Below are 15,062 nucleotides of genomic sequence, written 5' to 3' on the forward strand. Positions count from 1 at the left end.
TAGGAGACCGAATGCATCTCCTTCCTGAGCGGTATGACGGCTGCGTGGTCCCATGGTGTTTATACTTGCGTACTATTGTTTGTACAGATGAACGTGGTGCCTTCAGGCGTTTGGAAATTGCTCCCAAGGATGAACCAGACTTGTGGAGGTCTACACTTTATTTTCTGAGGTCTTGGCTGATTTCTTTTGATTTTCCCATGCAAAGAGCAAAGAGGCACTGAGTTTGAAGGAAGGCCATGAAATACATCCACAGGTACACCTCCAATTGACTCAAATGATGTCAATTATCCTATCAGAAGCTTCTAAAGCCCTGGCATCATTTTCTGGAATTTTATTGTGTGTAGATTGATGAGGATAAAAAAAAAAAAAAGTAATCCATTTTAGAATAAGGCTGTAAAGTAACAAAATGTGGATAAAGTGTAGGGGTCTAAATACTTTCTGAGTGTACTGTACCTTATTCAACATTTGGGAATCAGGTGTGTTAGTGGGCTGCAACAACGCCTGCACACACTGTCTCTCCAGGGCAGGTTTTTCCATCTCTATGGATCTGGTCGCTGTAGCCTATGCTCCTGTCAGTTGTATCAGTAGTTCTTGTGAATCACACTAGTCTCTGTTTGTCAGGTCTGGTTTCTCCCAGCCAGAGCACCGTGGCCTGCTGAAGAGGACTCTGGGAGTGTTGGCTGACCGCCTGAAAGAGGGAGGGCCTGAACTGACTATGGACCAGCTCATCAAGTGAGTGGAGAAACATTCCCTGTCAGATCAGTCAGCTGTGTGTGTGTGTGTGTGTGTGTGTGTGTATGTGTGTGTGTGTGCACAGTATGGTAAAACTGTTCTCCCCTATCTCTGGTCTTCAGACACAGCTTTGAGTACCTGCTGAACTTCCACAGCACGGTTCCTAGCCTCAGCATAGCTCTGTGTCTCTCCCAGCTGCTCAGCACTGTGGCTGAGAGAGGAGGGCACCAGGCAACATACAGGGAGCAGACTGGTGAGACACACACACACTCTCCATCTATTTCTATAGGATTGATGCAACAGTAAAATTGACATTATCAGGATCAATTCTATGACAATCCAGTGAATTCTGAAAATGTATTGATATTCTGAAAAGTGGCATTTTCAATGAGGATCAGTTCAGCATAGAACGGTCTCTCCCTCTAGCAACCCTAGCCCGGCGGTTCCTGTGCCAGGAGTGGGTGACTACCAGCGGAGACAGAGAGAAAGGACCCAAATACAACGAGACTCTCCAAACTCTCCTCAGGTGTGTCTCACAAGAATTCACTGATCATGTAGAGCAGATTAATAAATTAAAGGGATACTTTGGGATTTGGCAATGAGGACATTTATCTGCTTCCCCAGAGTCATATGAACTAGTGGATACAATTTTTATGTCTGCGTGCAATTGAGTGGAAGTTGCTAACTAGCGCTTGCGCAATTGCTAACTGACTTCGTGATTGCGCTAGTTAACATTGGCTTACAAAACTACCTCTAACTTCCTTAGTACTGGACACAGAGACATAAAGCTGGTACCACAAGTTTGTCTCACTCTGGGGAAGTAGATACATCCCTTTAAGTATCCCTTTAAGGTGGCCATGGCATGTCAGTATACTGCAAACATTGCAAAGTGTAATTTACTCTGTAGGGGAGTCCCAACAGTCTTGTAAGCTGATTTATTTGCAGCTCTTCTATTGCTATTGTGATTGCCATGCTCCCAATGGCTGTAAGGTGAAAGATAATATTCATGGTGTTCATGATGTTTTAGTTCCCTCCTCTCCTCTACACTCCCCTTCTCTGTAGTATTTACCTGGAGCACACTGATGATGTTCTGAAGGCGGTGGAGGAGATAGCTGGAGAGGGCATCCCTGAGCTCCTCAACTCAGCCAAAGATACCAGCTCTAGAACTTGGCCCACTCTCAACAGGTAGATGCTGGTGCGTATATGTGTACTACTACCACTATCTCTACATACGAGTGCCCTGTCTGCCTTTGTTCCCCTCTTTTTTTTCTCTCTTGTCCCTCTCTCTCTAGGCTGACGTTCCTGGTGTTCTATAAGGGGATGATGGGAGTGCTGGAGAAGGCTGTGAGGAAGATTCCCCCTGGCAGAAACAGCGACAGCACTGAGGTACACAGTTACACAACAGGACGCACATTCACAGACAAAAACAGAGGACCTGCCAGTGGAGCAAGGTGGTGCTAGTATCCATCGTGCAGTGACTATGATACACTTGTGTGTGACTGCATACATTCAGCAAGCATTTGTGTGTGATTTATAAAGTGACATTATTAATCCGTTGCTGTGTCCAGGTGACGAGTGAGAAGCTGCTGACATGGAACCTGGCTGTCAGAGACTTCCACATCCTGGTCAACCTGGTTAAGGTACTGACTATGTTTACACTGGGAGGTAGTCATGAATGGGTTAAGCCTTATTCAAACACATGTGTCTAATATGTGTTATGATTGTTCAATTCACTTTGGAAGATGCATGGCTGGAAACAGCATTTAGATGACTATGCCCACACTAAACGACAATAGGGCCGGGACGATACCAGTATTGTAATATTCTTTTCCATGACAAAAATGAAAACACGAAGCAGACCAAACTCTTTGGTCCTGCTGTATGTAAAATTTTGTGTGCTACATCTTGGACAATAAATAAATGTGACTCTGGATGACAACATAATGTTTGTTTCCAACATTAGGGCTGTTTTCCTAAATCTGCTCCGTGTTTTGTTTCCTTGCCAAGATACTAACGAGTATTGCGGGACTGATATTGTCCTGGCCCTAAATGACAAACATGTAAACATGTGTTCCCCTGTTTCCCTCTCTCCAACACACACTCTGGATGGAGGGAGATTAAGACATCTGTCATGCTCTGCTGGCTTCATGCCCAGTGTGTACATGTGCAGGGGAGTGTGTGTACGTGTGTGCAGGGCTGTGTGCATGTGAATTGGCTGGCTGGGTTTGGGTGTTATATGTAATGTGTGTATTCTAATGTGTCTCCTTCATCTTTCCTCGTCAGGTGTTTGACAACAGACCAGTGCTCAATGTGTGCCTGAAGGTGAGTCTCAGTACCTTGGCATTTTCTCTGCCTGCCACATTGTCAGACACATTCCATAACTAATGATATTATATTAATTGGCTTTTTATGTTGTTATTGTTGCTAGTATGGCCGTCTTTTCCTGGAGTCTTTCCTGAAGCTGGGGATGCCATTGTTGGATTTCAGTTTTAAAAAGCACAAGGTATAAGCCAAAAGACTGAGGGAAAAATACTAGAGAGAATGGTTTATTTCAAATTCAATAAGGAAACATTACATGGTGTCAATAGCAGCTCATGTTGAATTATTTGACTCAATCTATAATAGTCATAAATACTAGAGCCCTGCACGGGCATGAATTTGAATCCCGAGCCCTACCCATGCACGCGTCGTTCAGGTCCTACCCTACCCAGGCCTGATTGCTTTTGCCAAATTAAAGGCCCTGCCCTAAATCAGAAATAACTTCCTCCATTAGTAAATCCATTGGCTGTTCCTTTCTCTCTCACTCGCTCCCTACGCGCTGTTCACTCTGCACGGGCTCAGCTCATGGCGGCTCTGAATCTGAGTAACCATAGCAGCGGCTCCATTTGGGATTCTCTGCTCAATGAAGAGACATGAGATAGCTGTTAGCTACTTTTCATCACTCTCAACTCAAGGAACATTATTTTCTGTGAAATAATCTCTCCTGTATTATTTTTGACAAGGTTGAAGCACTTATGACACCATGTTATAATCTTAGTCAGATATGATTGTACTACGCAGCAGAGCACGAGTAAATGGCTCAGCTTCAAAATGTTTGATCAATTTAGTGATGCCCTGCCCGTACCCTAGTTATTGATGAAGAAAACAGGCCCTAACCCCAACGTATAATGTCGGGGCTCGTCGGGGTCGGGTAGCAGAGCTCTAATAAATACATAATACAACAGAAATCCATCAACACAATAAAACTACAACTTTAAAAAAGTCAGTCCTGCGGTTGTTCAGTGGTTCAGTGTAATTTGGTGTGACTGTTTGTGTGTGTCCGCTCTGTCTCAGGAGGATGTCCAGAGCCTGCTGAAGACCTTCCAGCTCAGCACCAGGCAGCTCCACCACATGTGTGGACACTCCAAGGTACAACCCAGCCTCCCACACTGCTCCTGTCCTCGCCACAGAAACCTGTGTGATTGACGCTAGCCAACATATGAAGACAAAATTGCATCCCTTTTGAGATTCCATATATATAAGTGAAGTCTTGATTATGAGAATGTGTGTGACATGAAAAGGCATGTTTTGTCATACTATTTGTGTGTGGCGAACTGTGGTGTTGTTTCCCAGATCCGCCAGGACACCACCTTGACCAACCACGTGCCAGCCCTGAAGAAGAGCCTGGAGCAGTTTGTGTACAGAGTGAAGGCCATGCTCACCCTCAACCACTGTCAGGAGGCCTTCTGGCTGGGTAACCTCAAGAACAGAGACCTCAAGGTACTGGATGGGCCACTGGCTGCCGCACTGAGAGGGGTCTCATCGTGTGTGTGTGGTTGTGTCAAGGGTGAAATTGTGGTGTAGATATTGGGGGGGACAAATTGTAGACGGGGGGTCCTCTAATGTTTTTTTTACACTTTAAAACAGTGAAAGGATAAGTCATTAATGAAGCTATTTCAAGGGAAATATTAAGACACAAAAGATGAGTGAGTTTTATTATAGTTGCCTACCTTATGTCTAAAGGTAGTTGCCTACCTTATGTTTAAATATAGTAATTGAGTATGAACATTCCATGGACAAAGACTCCTGAGTTTGGTTCCAGACTGTATTCTGTCAGCATCCACTCTGTCATTCTGAAAGTTTTCCTTCTAATGACAGAAGCGTAGACGACTTGGTACTGTTTTGGTGCGTTCGTTTTAGCCTGCTAGCGGTCCAGGGTCAGTGCCAGCTGCGTTTTCATCTCGTTAAACTTGATCAAGCAGCCCCAAAATTATTCCAGCCAATGGGGAAAACCAGAACGAATGCACAATCTTTTCTTCTTCAATCTGAGCTAGATGGACAGTGCTCTGACCCAATGAGAATGGGGGGTCCCAAGGGTGGCCAATCATATTTCAGGGGGGGCTTGTAGCCACCTCTGACTGAAATTAGTGGGGAAGGGGCGCGAATAGACTGTGGCTGTCTATAGGCTGAGTGGAGTAGAGGCAGCACCTACATTTTGGCATGGGGCAGAGAGAAAATGTGCAATTTTATGCTATTCTATACATTTTGTCATGAGGTTAATAGAATTTTGCAGTTTCAAAAGCTAATTTCCTGCAATTACACATATTTTGCCATGGGGAAGAGAGAAAAATGTACTGTTTTATAGCTCATCTCATGCTATTCTTCACATTTTGCCGTGTTGCAGGGTGAAGAGATTCTTTCTCAGCGCTCACAGGGGAGTGATGAAGAGGAGGAGGCAGGCTCCCCGCTTCCTCAGGAGCAGTCAGAGGATGAGGTACTGGCCATAATTGACTTTTAAAGCTACTGTATTGAGTGAAATTATTTTAGCAATTACATTTGTCTTTACTACTACTTTGATTGAAACACAATGTTCTAAATTCCCATTAAAAAAAGAGACGGAAGCTGTTTTTTAACCATTAATTTTCTGCAAGCTTTCTGTCTATTGCAATCCCAAGAACGGGTAGATTTGTAGAGGATCCTCAAATCAAATTTTATTTGTCACATGCGCCAAATACAACAGGTGTAGACCTTACAGTGAAATGCTTGCTTACAAACCCTTAACCAACAATGCAGTTCAAGAAATGGAGTTAAGGAAATATTTACTAAATAAACTAAAGTAAAAAGTAACACAATACAATAACGAGGCTATATACAGGGGGTACAGGTACCGAGTCAATGTGCAGGGGTACAGGTTAGGCAAGGTAATTTGTACATGTAGGTAGGAGTAAAGTGACAATGCATCCTTATGTAACATTGAGGTTTACAGGCAGCTGATAGGGAAATGGGCAGCTGTGTGTGGAACACTGGGATGTTAAGATAAGTTGTACTGTTTCTGTTCCTGGCTAATTATTACTGGCAATCTAGGAAACAACAGTAGGCATGTTCAGGAGCACTGAGCCCTGCTGTTAGACAGTAGCCCTCTAGTCTACACTAATTGGGAGATTTGCTGTACAGCAGTGTTTCCCTAGTCCAGTCCTCGAGTACCCCCAACACTAAAAAAATATATATATTATATATTTAAAAAAAATATTTTTTTTAGCCCCAGACAAACTCAACTCATTGATTTGTAGACCAGTTGAATCAGGTGTGCTAGTGCAAGGCTACAACAATAAAGTGTGCTGTTGGGGGTAGGACTGGATTTGGGAAACACTGCTGTACAGTAACCCTTTAAAACACTGCTCTGTTTGTTTATCACACAGAGGTACCCTAGCTTAATCTGCTTGCAAAGGGAGGTGTTTTCCAGCCCAATGCCCTGCTGTGGCAGAATCACCAGAGATTTAGAATTTTTACTGTTTCTTTCATGCCCAGGAAAGCAACTCCAATGGGAAGAAGAAAGGCAACCGGAAGGCAGAAGGGGACGATGATGAAATCACAGATGACTCGGATGATTAGGACAACATGGAGGAATACTCTCATCTCTGTGACCTCCTGAACTTTTGGTGTCAACAGACCTTGCATAGCCCATATCCCTTTGCCCCCTCAGATAGGAATAGGTCAGGGAGGACAAAGAAGGGATTCCTAGTGCCTTGCTGCCATTGAGAAAATAGACAATTAGGGGATTACTGGGGAAGGAGGGGTCACTATGTTAGTGAATGTTATAAATGCTACAAACAGCATTAGGGAGTGCTGAACTGATTCATACACTAAGGTTTGCGACTGAGATAATGTATGTTATACAATTCTGATGTTGCAGAAAGCTGTTGAGTGAAGTTTGATTTACCTTTTAAGATACACTGAGTGTAAAAAAAAACATTATGGACAACTTCCTAATATTAAATTACATATGTTTGAATTGTCAAACTTATCTTCATTGGGAAGGCAGATAAAGCGTTTTAATCAAAAGCAATCACTTTTGGATGGGAAAACACAGAATCCTACTCATTACTCCGCGTGCTTAATATACATTACTTTTGTTTTTTGCTTTTTCATGCCGGAAGGCAGCCGGTTCCAAAATAAATCCGATAAATTTTTCACCCTGTACTAGCTAAGCCTACCTGTGTGCCCAGGCCAGCTTAATCGAATCCCCTCAATGTTCGTAAACATGAGTGCCTTAGTATGTCTACTTTTTTTTCTGTCAAAAATGCTAACATTTTGTTTATGAACTGGGTCCCTAGATGATGGATCAACTGATACAGTGTGATTTACTGTATCATTCAAATACAAATAATAAACAAGTTAGTCTTGTTTCCAGTCTGACAAGCTTGATTGATTGCGTGAAACTGTACTAAATAATGGACCCAGCTCCTTGTTCAGGGAACATACGCCGTTTCCACACCATAGAGTGCAAGAGGATGCTGTGGTATAGTTTCGTGCCAATTTATTCGAGCTATTTTAAAAGAAAATCACCTGGAATAGCCAACAAGGCAATTGATAGTGTAAAAATAATTTACACAATAATGCACAAATGTAATGTAATTGTTTTTATGATTAAAGCTAAACAAAATGTCGCGCTTTATCGAAAAGGGACACCCCTTCATACGAGGCTAGATGGTTTGTCCGGGAAGTATGTTGTGTTTAGGGAAATGAACGTTGACTTGTTTAGCTATTCGGCCAGCATCGCGGGACCGCCGTTACCTTGACTTATCACCAAAATCTTACAAAGACAAACAAGTTGCTTTTATATCACAAGCAATTCATATGCATTTTATTAAAAAAAAAATATCGCGAATAACTGATTCATGACGTTTCGGTTTGTAGACTGTCCGCAAACTCGTGCTTCCCAAGCAAGGAGTCTGTCTACACTTCATAGGGCTTGACATTGTCAGAACGGAACGTTTCACCGGAAAAGGGTTGTTGCATCAGGGGCAGTAGCGTTAGTGGTGACAATGTCTGACTCTATTATTTTAGCTCTGATAGTGTTTCTTATATTGTGTTTGATTGTAACAGTGGTGGCAGCTATTGTATACTCTGGGCTGTTCACTGGGGTCAATATCAAGACAGGGTCGCCTCCTATCAAAAACGTTACCATTGCTTACAAACTTCACAAGGGACCTTATAAAGACTGTGGTGTTGCCTTCACCGAGACTGTCAGTATTGGGCCAAAGCTCAATACCATTCGTGTGTCCTACGATGACTCCACAGAGGTAAGACACCTTATGAACGGCATGCTGACGTGTGAGAGAATAATCAAACTGTCTTCACTTCCAGATGTATTTCTCAGCTCTTTTCAAAGGAACAAAGCTTGAATCAAGAGAGCTGAATGGAATTCTGATTTGGGAGTATGAATAAAGTCAGCTGTCCAATGCCACGTTGCACAGCTGATGATTTCCCCCTTCTGTAGTTCCAGTTTACTTTGGCATTAGCATGCAACTGACTAAAACATGGGCAAATCCTCCCAGGAGTCAGATGAAAAAAACGGAGTTTATGCCATTATGCTAAATATAGTCTAGTACTAAACCTGACTGCAGTATGAATGCAATTCTGTTCACTCTCTTATAGAGCTTAAGGGTAATTTATTCTGACACATTGGCTGTGCGAAGAAACTGGCTTGAGGGTAGTAACTAGTCCAGGCCAGTGTCTGTTTTAGTGACTTTACAGAGCAATAGTTTGTGGAGTATCCTTGGTCATGTCCTTGTTTCAGTATACCTGTACTGTAAAGCACCACCTATAAATATATCACCATTCAGCTGTAAGTTTCTCATTCCTTCACTCCTCACATGAGCTCAGGTGTTTAGTCAAAAAGATGTGGCAGCCACACAACAGCTGCCTGTTAGAGCTAGATGTTTACTGAGATCTCAACTAATGATACCCAGGCTGGGTTGCCAATGGGATGGTCTGGATACACTCATGTGACCCAGTGGTAAAAGGAGCAGATGGCTACAGATGCAAAAGATTGATACATTTGTGATGTAAAATTCCTGCAAGACAACCCTGTACCTGAGATGCACACGGCCCAGTGTAGGCATAAAATTATGGTGTTTGGGTGGGTTTTGTTGCATATATTGTGGTTTGGGAATTGCTTTGTGCTGCTGGTGTAGCAGAGAGATGAGCTGTTTGGATAGTGATATTGTGTTTTGTCAGCCGCTGACGTTTGAGTGCTGGGCATTCCCATGAGCACATGGGAATGCCCAGCAACATGTGAAGTTCATAGGAGCATGTCAAATTGGGTGTCAAATGAAAGATTAGTATATCTTTGAGAAATTAAAGTATACAGTGAGTATCATAAGTAGCCTATTCAACCCCCTTGGATTTTCCAAATGTTGTTGCGTTACGAAGTGCGATTTGAAGTGAATTTAATTATTGTGCAGTGGCAAGAAAAAGTATGTGAACCCTTTTAGAATTACCTGGATTGCTGCATACATTTGATCTGATCTTCATCAAAGTCATGTTAGCAATTGATGTTATTATTCAATAACACAAACTCCAAAGGAAATCAGGGGGAGGAAAATAGGTTTATTCAAAGAGGACAAATCATATGGGGAGGTAGATGGTCATTCTCCCCTCTCCTCAGTGATGCTCTCCAGTGTTCTCTACTGTGGTTCTCTCCACAGAACAAAGGGACAGCGTGTAGTTTTATAACCCAGCCCTAGCCTGTGGTTGACCAATTAGAATTCCTTACAATAAAACTAGCCAATGGCCAAGTAACAAGTATCCTATTTCAGAAAAAACACTTTCCATTGATCGTTAGTTCTTGACCTCTCGTACTCTGTCTCTGCGTTGTGTATTTATCTTCAACATATTCTTACAGTCATAACAATAGACAAACACAGTGTGCTTAACTAATAACACACACATTTTTGTACTTGTCTTGTCTATATTGAATACATACTTTTTCCATCCTACACTGTGAATGTTTAAATTATGTGAACCCCCGGGATAATGACTTTTCCAAAAGCTAATTGGAGTCAGGGGTCAACTAACCTGGAGTCGAATCAATGAGACGAGATTGGAGATTTTGGTTAGAGCTGCCCTGCCCCATAAAAAACACTCACAAAATTTGAGTTTGCTATTCAGAAGAATCATTGCCTGACATGGACCATGCCTTCAACAAAAGAGATCTCAGAAGACCTAAGATTAAGAATTGTTGTCCTGCATAAAGCTGGAAAGGGTTACAAAAGTATCTCTAAGTCAGGCCACAGTAGAGTTGCAAAGGGTCGTAAACTTTCCGGTAAATTTCCAGAAAGTTAGCTTATAACAGTTAACCTTTTTTGTGGGAAACACAAGGCAATTCTAGGTCTTGTGGTATATTTTAGTTCAACTATCCTCAATTCAATGGAATTGCAACCCTCTGCATGCACAGTGCATTCTTCCATCACATGTACAGCTGATTCTCAAGATCTTGCACACTAATGAGATGCTATTGAGCCCACACTACTACACTGTCTGAGCCAAGGACTACATGCTTTCTGTTAAGTTTTGATTACAATACTGGGTGGGGTGAATATATATTATATGACATACATTATTTTTTGTTAACTAGTAAATAGTAGCCTACAGCAAAGTGTGTTTAAATCATTTCTAACTTGTTACCAATTTCTGCTAGTTAGTTTTTGCTACCGTGTGGGTTTTAGCTTGCTTGAGCCTGCTAACTGGAATGTTAATTCACTTGTTTCCATACATATTTCATTTTAAAACCATTTATCTTACAAAGGATTTGTTTAATCTAACTGCTTAACTATTTATCTGTACATGGAACTGTATGTTGAAGTTTTTTTCTAATCTTCACAGGAAAATGCCACGGGCACTACCTGATGTGTGGAGACATTTCACTGCAGCTAATGTAGAAGGAAAAGCTGTGTACATTTGCAAATACTGTGCTAAATCATATGTGAAGAATGCAACAAAGATTCAGAATCATCTGCCCTAGTGCATAAAGTTCCCTCAGCACTCACAACAAGCAACCTCCTGACAAAAGTCCCTCTACTTCTATTCGAGGTGAAAATTATGAATCAGACACCTTATCCATAGCAACAGCTCATGGTCCTCCTGGAATCAGAAGTTTTTTTTTACTCAATGGAGGAACGTAGTCAGAGAAATGCTGATGAATGTCTTACTCGAGCTGTGTATGCATCTGGTTCACCTCTGATGCTCACAGGCAATGTGTCTTGGAAGAGATTTCTGAATGTTATTTGCCCAGCATACATCCCTCGAACCAGACATGCTTCTACTCATTCTACGCATTTTCTGGATGCAGAGTTCAACAGAGTTCAAGGGAAGGTCAAGCAAATCATAGAGAAAGCAGACTGTATTGCAATCATCTCAGATGAGTGGTTGAATGTTCCTGGGCAAGGAATAATGAACTACATCATCTCCACCCCTCAACCAGTATTCTACAAGAGCACAGACACAAGGGACAACAGACACACCGGTCTCTACATTCCAGATGAGCTGAAGGCAGTCATCAGAAGGTATTTGCACTGGTGACAGACAATGCTGCAAACATGAAGGCTGCTTAGTCTAAAGTGGAGGAGTCCTACACTCACATCACACCCATTTGCTGTGCTGCTCATGCATTGAATCTGCTCCTCAAGGACATCATGACACTGAAAACAATGGATACACTACAAGTGAGCCAAGGAAATGGTTAGGTATGTGAAGGGTCATCAAGTTATAGAAGCAATCTACCTCACCAAGCACAGTGAGAAGAATAAGAGCACCACATTGAAGCTGCTTAGCAACACCCGTTGGGGTGGTGTTGTCATCATGTTTGACAGTGTCCTTGAGGGGAAGTAGTCTCTCTCCAAGAAATGACCATATCACAGTCTGCCGATATGGACAGCCCCATCAAAAGGATCCTCCTGGATGATGTATTTTGGGAGAGAGTAGTAAGCAGCCTGAAACTCCTGAAACCTATAGCAGTAGCCATTGCATGGATTGAGGGAGACAATGCCATCATGTCTGATGTTCAGACTCTGCTTGCAGATATTAGAGAAGAAATCCAATTTGTAAGTCGCTCTGGATAAGAGCGTCTGCTAAATGACTTAAATGTAAATGTAAATGTAAATCTGTACTGCCCTGTCTACTTCACTGTTGCTCCAAGCAGAGGAAATTGCAGTTCTGAAATACATCATAAAGCATGAAGAATTCTGCCTGAAGCCCATACATGCCACAGCGTACATGTTTGACTCCAAGTATGCTGGCAAGAGCATCCTGTCTGGTGCAGAGATCAACAAGGCCTATGGTGTCATCACTACCGTGTCTACCTTGGCCTGGATGAGGACAAGGTTCTTGTCTTCTTAGTCTGGTGAAGTACACTACCAAGCAAGGGCTTTGGCATGGAGATGTAATATGGCAGTAGTGCCAACAGATCTCATCAGCCACCTGGGGGAAGGGACTTTGTGGATCTGAGGCTCTTTCCCCTTTTGCCTCCATCTTCCAAATCCCACCAACATCAGCCACCTCAGAGTGCAACTGGTCCTTCTTTGGGAACACACACACCAAAGCACGCTACAGGTTGACCAATACAAGGGTTGAAAAATTGGTGGCCATCCGTGCAAATTTGAGGCTTTCTGAGCCTGACAGCGAGCCATCCTCAACGAGGTTGGAAAGTGACAGTGAAGATGAGGCCTCGGAGTCTGATGTTCAAGAGGTGGACATTGAGGAGGTCCAGGGAGAAGACATGGAACCCTGAGAGGAAGACAACCAAAACTTTTTACCAAATTTTAGTTGTATGTTGAAAATGTTTTTTGGAGATGCGATGGATCATTGAATATTCTCTTTTGTTGTTCAGTGAAATCATCCCTTGTTACGATTCAACTAATTTAATTGAAGTTCAATTCGTAACTAAATATTTTTTTAAATTTCTATTGGAATGATTTAATAATTTGCAATTATGTCTACTTATGATAAGGTAAAAGGTTTATTTTTCTGTCTCCATATGATATGGTAAATATATCCAATGCAAAAAACAACTACATTTAAATGGTATTAATATAAAATCCCATATATTCCTGTTTAATTCCCACGGAAAGTTTCCACCTCTGAACATTCCGCAAAATGTGCATCCCTATTCCACGGTAAAACAATTTGTCTATAAATCGAGAAATTTCAGCACTGTTGCTACTCTCCCTAAGAGTGGCCGTCCTGCAAAGATGACTGCAAGAGCACAGCGCCGAATGCTCAATGAGGTTAATAAGAATCCTAGTGTCAGCTGAAGACTTACAGAAATTTCTGGAAGATGCTAACATCTCTGTTGATGAGTCTATGATACGTAAAACACTTAACAAGAATGGTGTTCATGGGAGGACACCATGGAAGAAGTCACTACTGTCCCAAAAAAACCATTGCTGTATGTCTGAAGTTTGCAAAAGAGCACCTGGATGTTCCACAGCGCTACTGGCAAAATATTATGTGGACAGATGAAACTACAGTTGAGTTGTTTGGAAGGAACACACAACACTATGTGTGGAGAAAATAGGTACAGCACACCAACATCAAAACCTCATCCCAACTGTAAACTATGGTGGAGGGAGCATCATGGTTTGGGGCTGCTTTGCTGCCTCAGGGCCTAGACAGCCTGCTATCATTGATGGGAAAATGAATCCCCAAGTTTATCAAGACATTTTGCAGGAGAATGTAAGGCTGTCTGCCAAATGAAGCGCAACAGGACAACAACCCAAAAGACAGAAGTAAATCAACAACAGAATGGCTTGAACAGAAGAAAATACGCTTTCTGGATTGGCCCAGTCAATCTTGACCTCAACCTGATTTGAGATGCTGTGGCATGACCTCGAGCGGTTCACACAAGACATCCCAAGAATATTGTGGAACTGAAACAGTTTTGTAAAGAGGAATGGTCAAATTCCTCCTGACCGTTGTGCAGGTCTGATCTGCAACTACAGAACATGTTGGGTTGAGGTTATTGCTGCCAAAGGAGGGTCAACCAGTTATTAAATCCAAGGGTTCACATACTTTTCCAACCTGCACTGTGAATGTTTACACGGTGTGTTCAATAAAGACATGACAAATTATAATGGTTTGTTATTAGTTTAAGCTGACTGTGTTTGTCTGTTGTGACTTAGATGAAGATCAGATCAAATTTTATGACCAATTTATGCAGAAATCCAGGTAATTCTAAAGGGTTCACATACTTTTTCTTTCCACTGTACATTCTTTGTTGTTCATCTACACAAAACACTGTCAAAGTGGAAGAAAAATAACACATACCTTTGTTAGATAAGCATTCACCCACCTAAGTCAGTACATGTTAGGAACACTTTTGGCAGCGATTACCGCTGTGAGTCTTCTTGGGTAAGTCTCTCTAAGAGCTTTGCACACCTGGATTGTTCAATATTTGCTCATTTAAAAAAATATATATTATACAAAATTCTTCAAGCTCTGTCAAGGTGTTGGCTAGACAGATCAAGTCTTGCCATAGATTTTCAAGCAGATTTATGTCAAAACTAACTTGGCCACTCAGAAACATTCACTGTCTTCTTGGTAAGCAACACCAGTGTATATTTGGCCTTGTGTTGTAGGTTTTTGTCCTGCTGAAAGTTGAATTCTTCTCCCAGTATCTGGTGTAAAGCAGACTAAAGCAAGTTTTCTTCTAGGATTTTGCCTGTGCTTAGCTCCATGCTGTTTCTTTTTATCCTGAAACCCCCCCAGTCTTTACCGATGTCACGCAGCCACTAAGGCTGGGAATTGCCAGGACCTCACAATACGATATTATCACAATACTTACAGTTGAAGTCGGTACATACAAATGTTGCCAAATACATTTAAACTCAGTTTTTTGCAATTCCTGACATTTAATCCAAGTAAATATTCCCCATTTTAGGTCAGTTAGGATCACCACTTTATTTTAAGAAGGTGAAATGTCAGAATAATAGTAGAGAGAATTATTTATTTAAGCTTTTATATCTTTCATCACATTCCCAGTGGGTCAGAAGTTTACATACACTCAATTAGTA

The 15,062-nt window shown here is 41.9% G+C and overlaps 2 protein-coding genes across 3 annotated transcripts in view; both read left to right on the forward strand.

The window, feature by feature from the left end:
- Window positions 1-7,397, forward strand: part of fancd2 (FA complementation group D2) — a 28,197-nt gene extending 20,800 nt beyond the window's left edge. For both annotated transcript variants that reach the window (XM_071348613.1, XM_071348620.1), the window contains exons 33-44: window positions 622-732; window positions 855-985; window positions 1,159-1,258; window positions 1,795-1,917; window positions 2,025-2,118; window positions 2,301-2,372; window positions 3,016-3,054; window positions 3,161-3,235; window positions 4,066-4,140; window positions 4,345-4,491; window positions 5,396-5,485; window positions 6,520-7,397. In XM_071348613.1, the coding sequence (XP_071204714.1) occupies window positions 622-732; window positions 855-985; window positions 1,159-1,258; window positions 1,795-1,917; window positions 2,025-2,118; window positions 2,301-2,372; window positions 3,016-3,054; window positions 3,161-3,235; window positions 4,066-4,140; window positions 4,345-4,491; window positions 5,396-5,485; window positions 6,520-6,603 (1,141 nt within the window). In that variant the 3' untranslated portion in view covers window positions 6,604-7,397. The remainder of the gene's footprint in view (window positions 1-621; window positions 733-854; window positions 986-1,158; window positions 1,259-1,794; window positions 1,918-2,024; window positions 2,119-2,300; window positions 2,373-3,015; window positions 3,055-3,160; window positions 3,236-4,065; window positions 4,141-4,344; window positions 4,492-5,395; window positions 5,486-6,519) is intronic.
- A 115-nt stretch (window positions 7,398-7,512) lies between these two features.
- The window catches only part of LOC139542806 (testis-expressed protein 264 homolog), a 145,023-nt gene continuing 137,473 nt past the window's right edge, over window positions 7,513-15,062 (forward strand). Inside the window, exon 1 of the mRNA XM_071348655.1 lies at window positions 7,513-8,294. Coding sequence (XP_071204756.1) covers window positions 8,037-8,294 — 258 coding nt within the window. The 5' untranslated portion in view covers window positions 7,513-8,036. The remainder of the gene's footprint in view (window positions 8,295-15,062) is intronic.

The sequence above is a fragment of the Salvelinus alpinus genome, chromosome 2, assembly GCF_045679555.1.
Source record: "Salvelinus alpinus chromosome 2, SLU_Salpinus.1, whole genome shotgun sequence".
In the NCBI taxonomy this organism is placed as follows: Eukaryota; Metazoa; Chordata; class Actinopteri; order Salmoniformes; family Salmonidae; genus Salvelinus; species Salvelinus alpinus.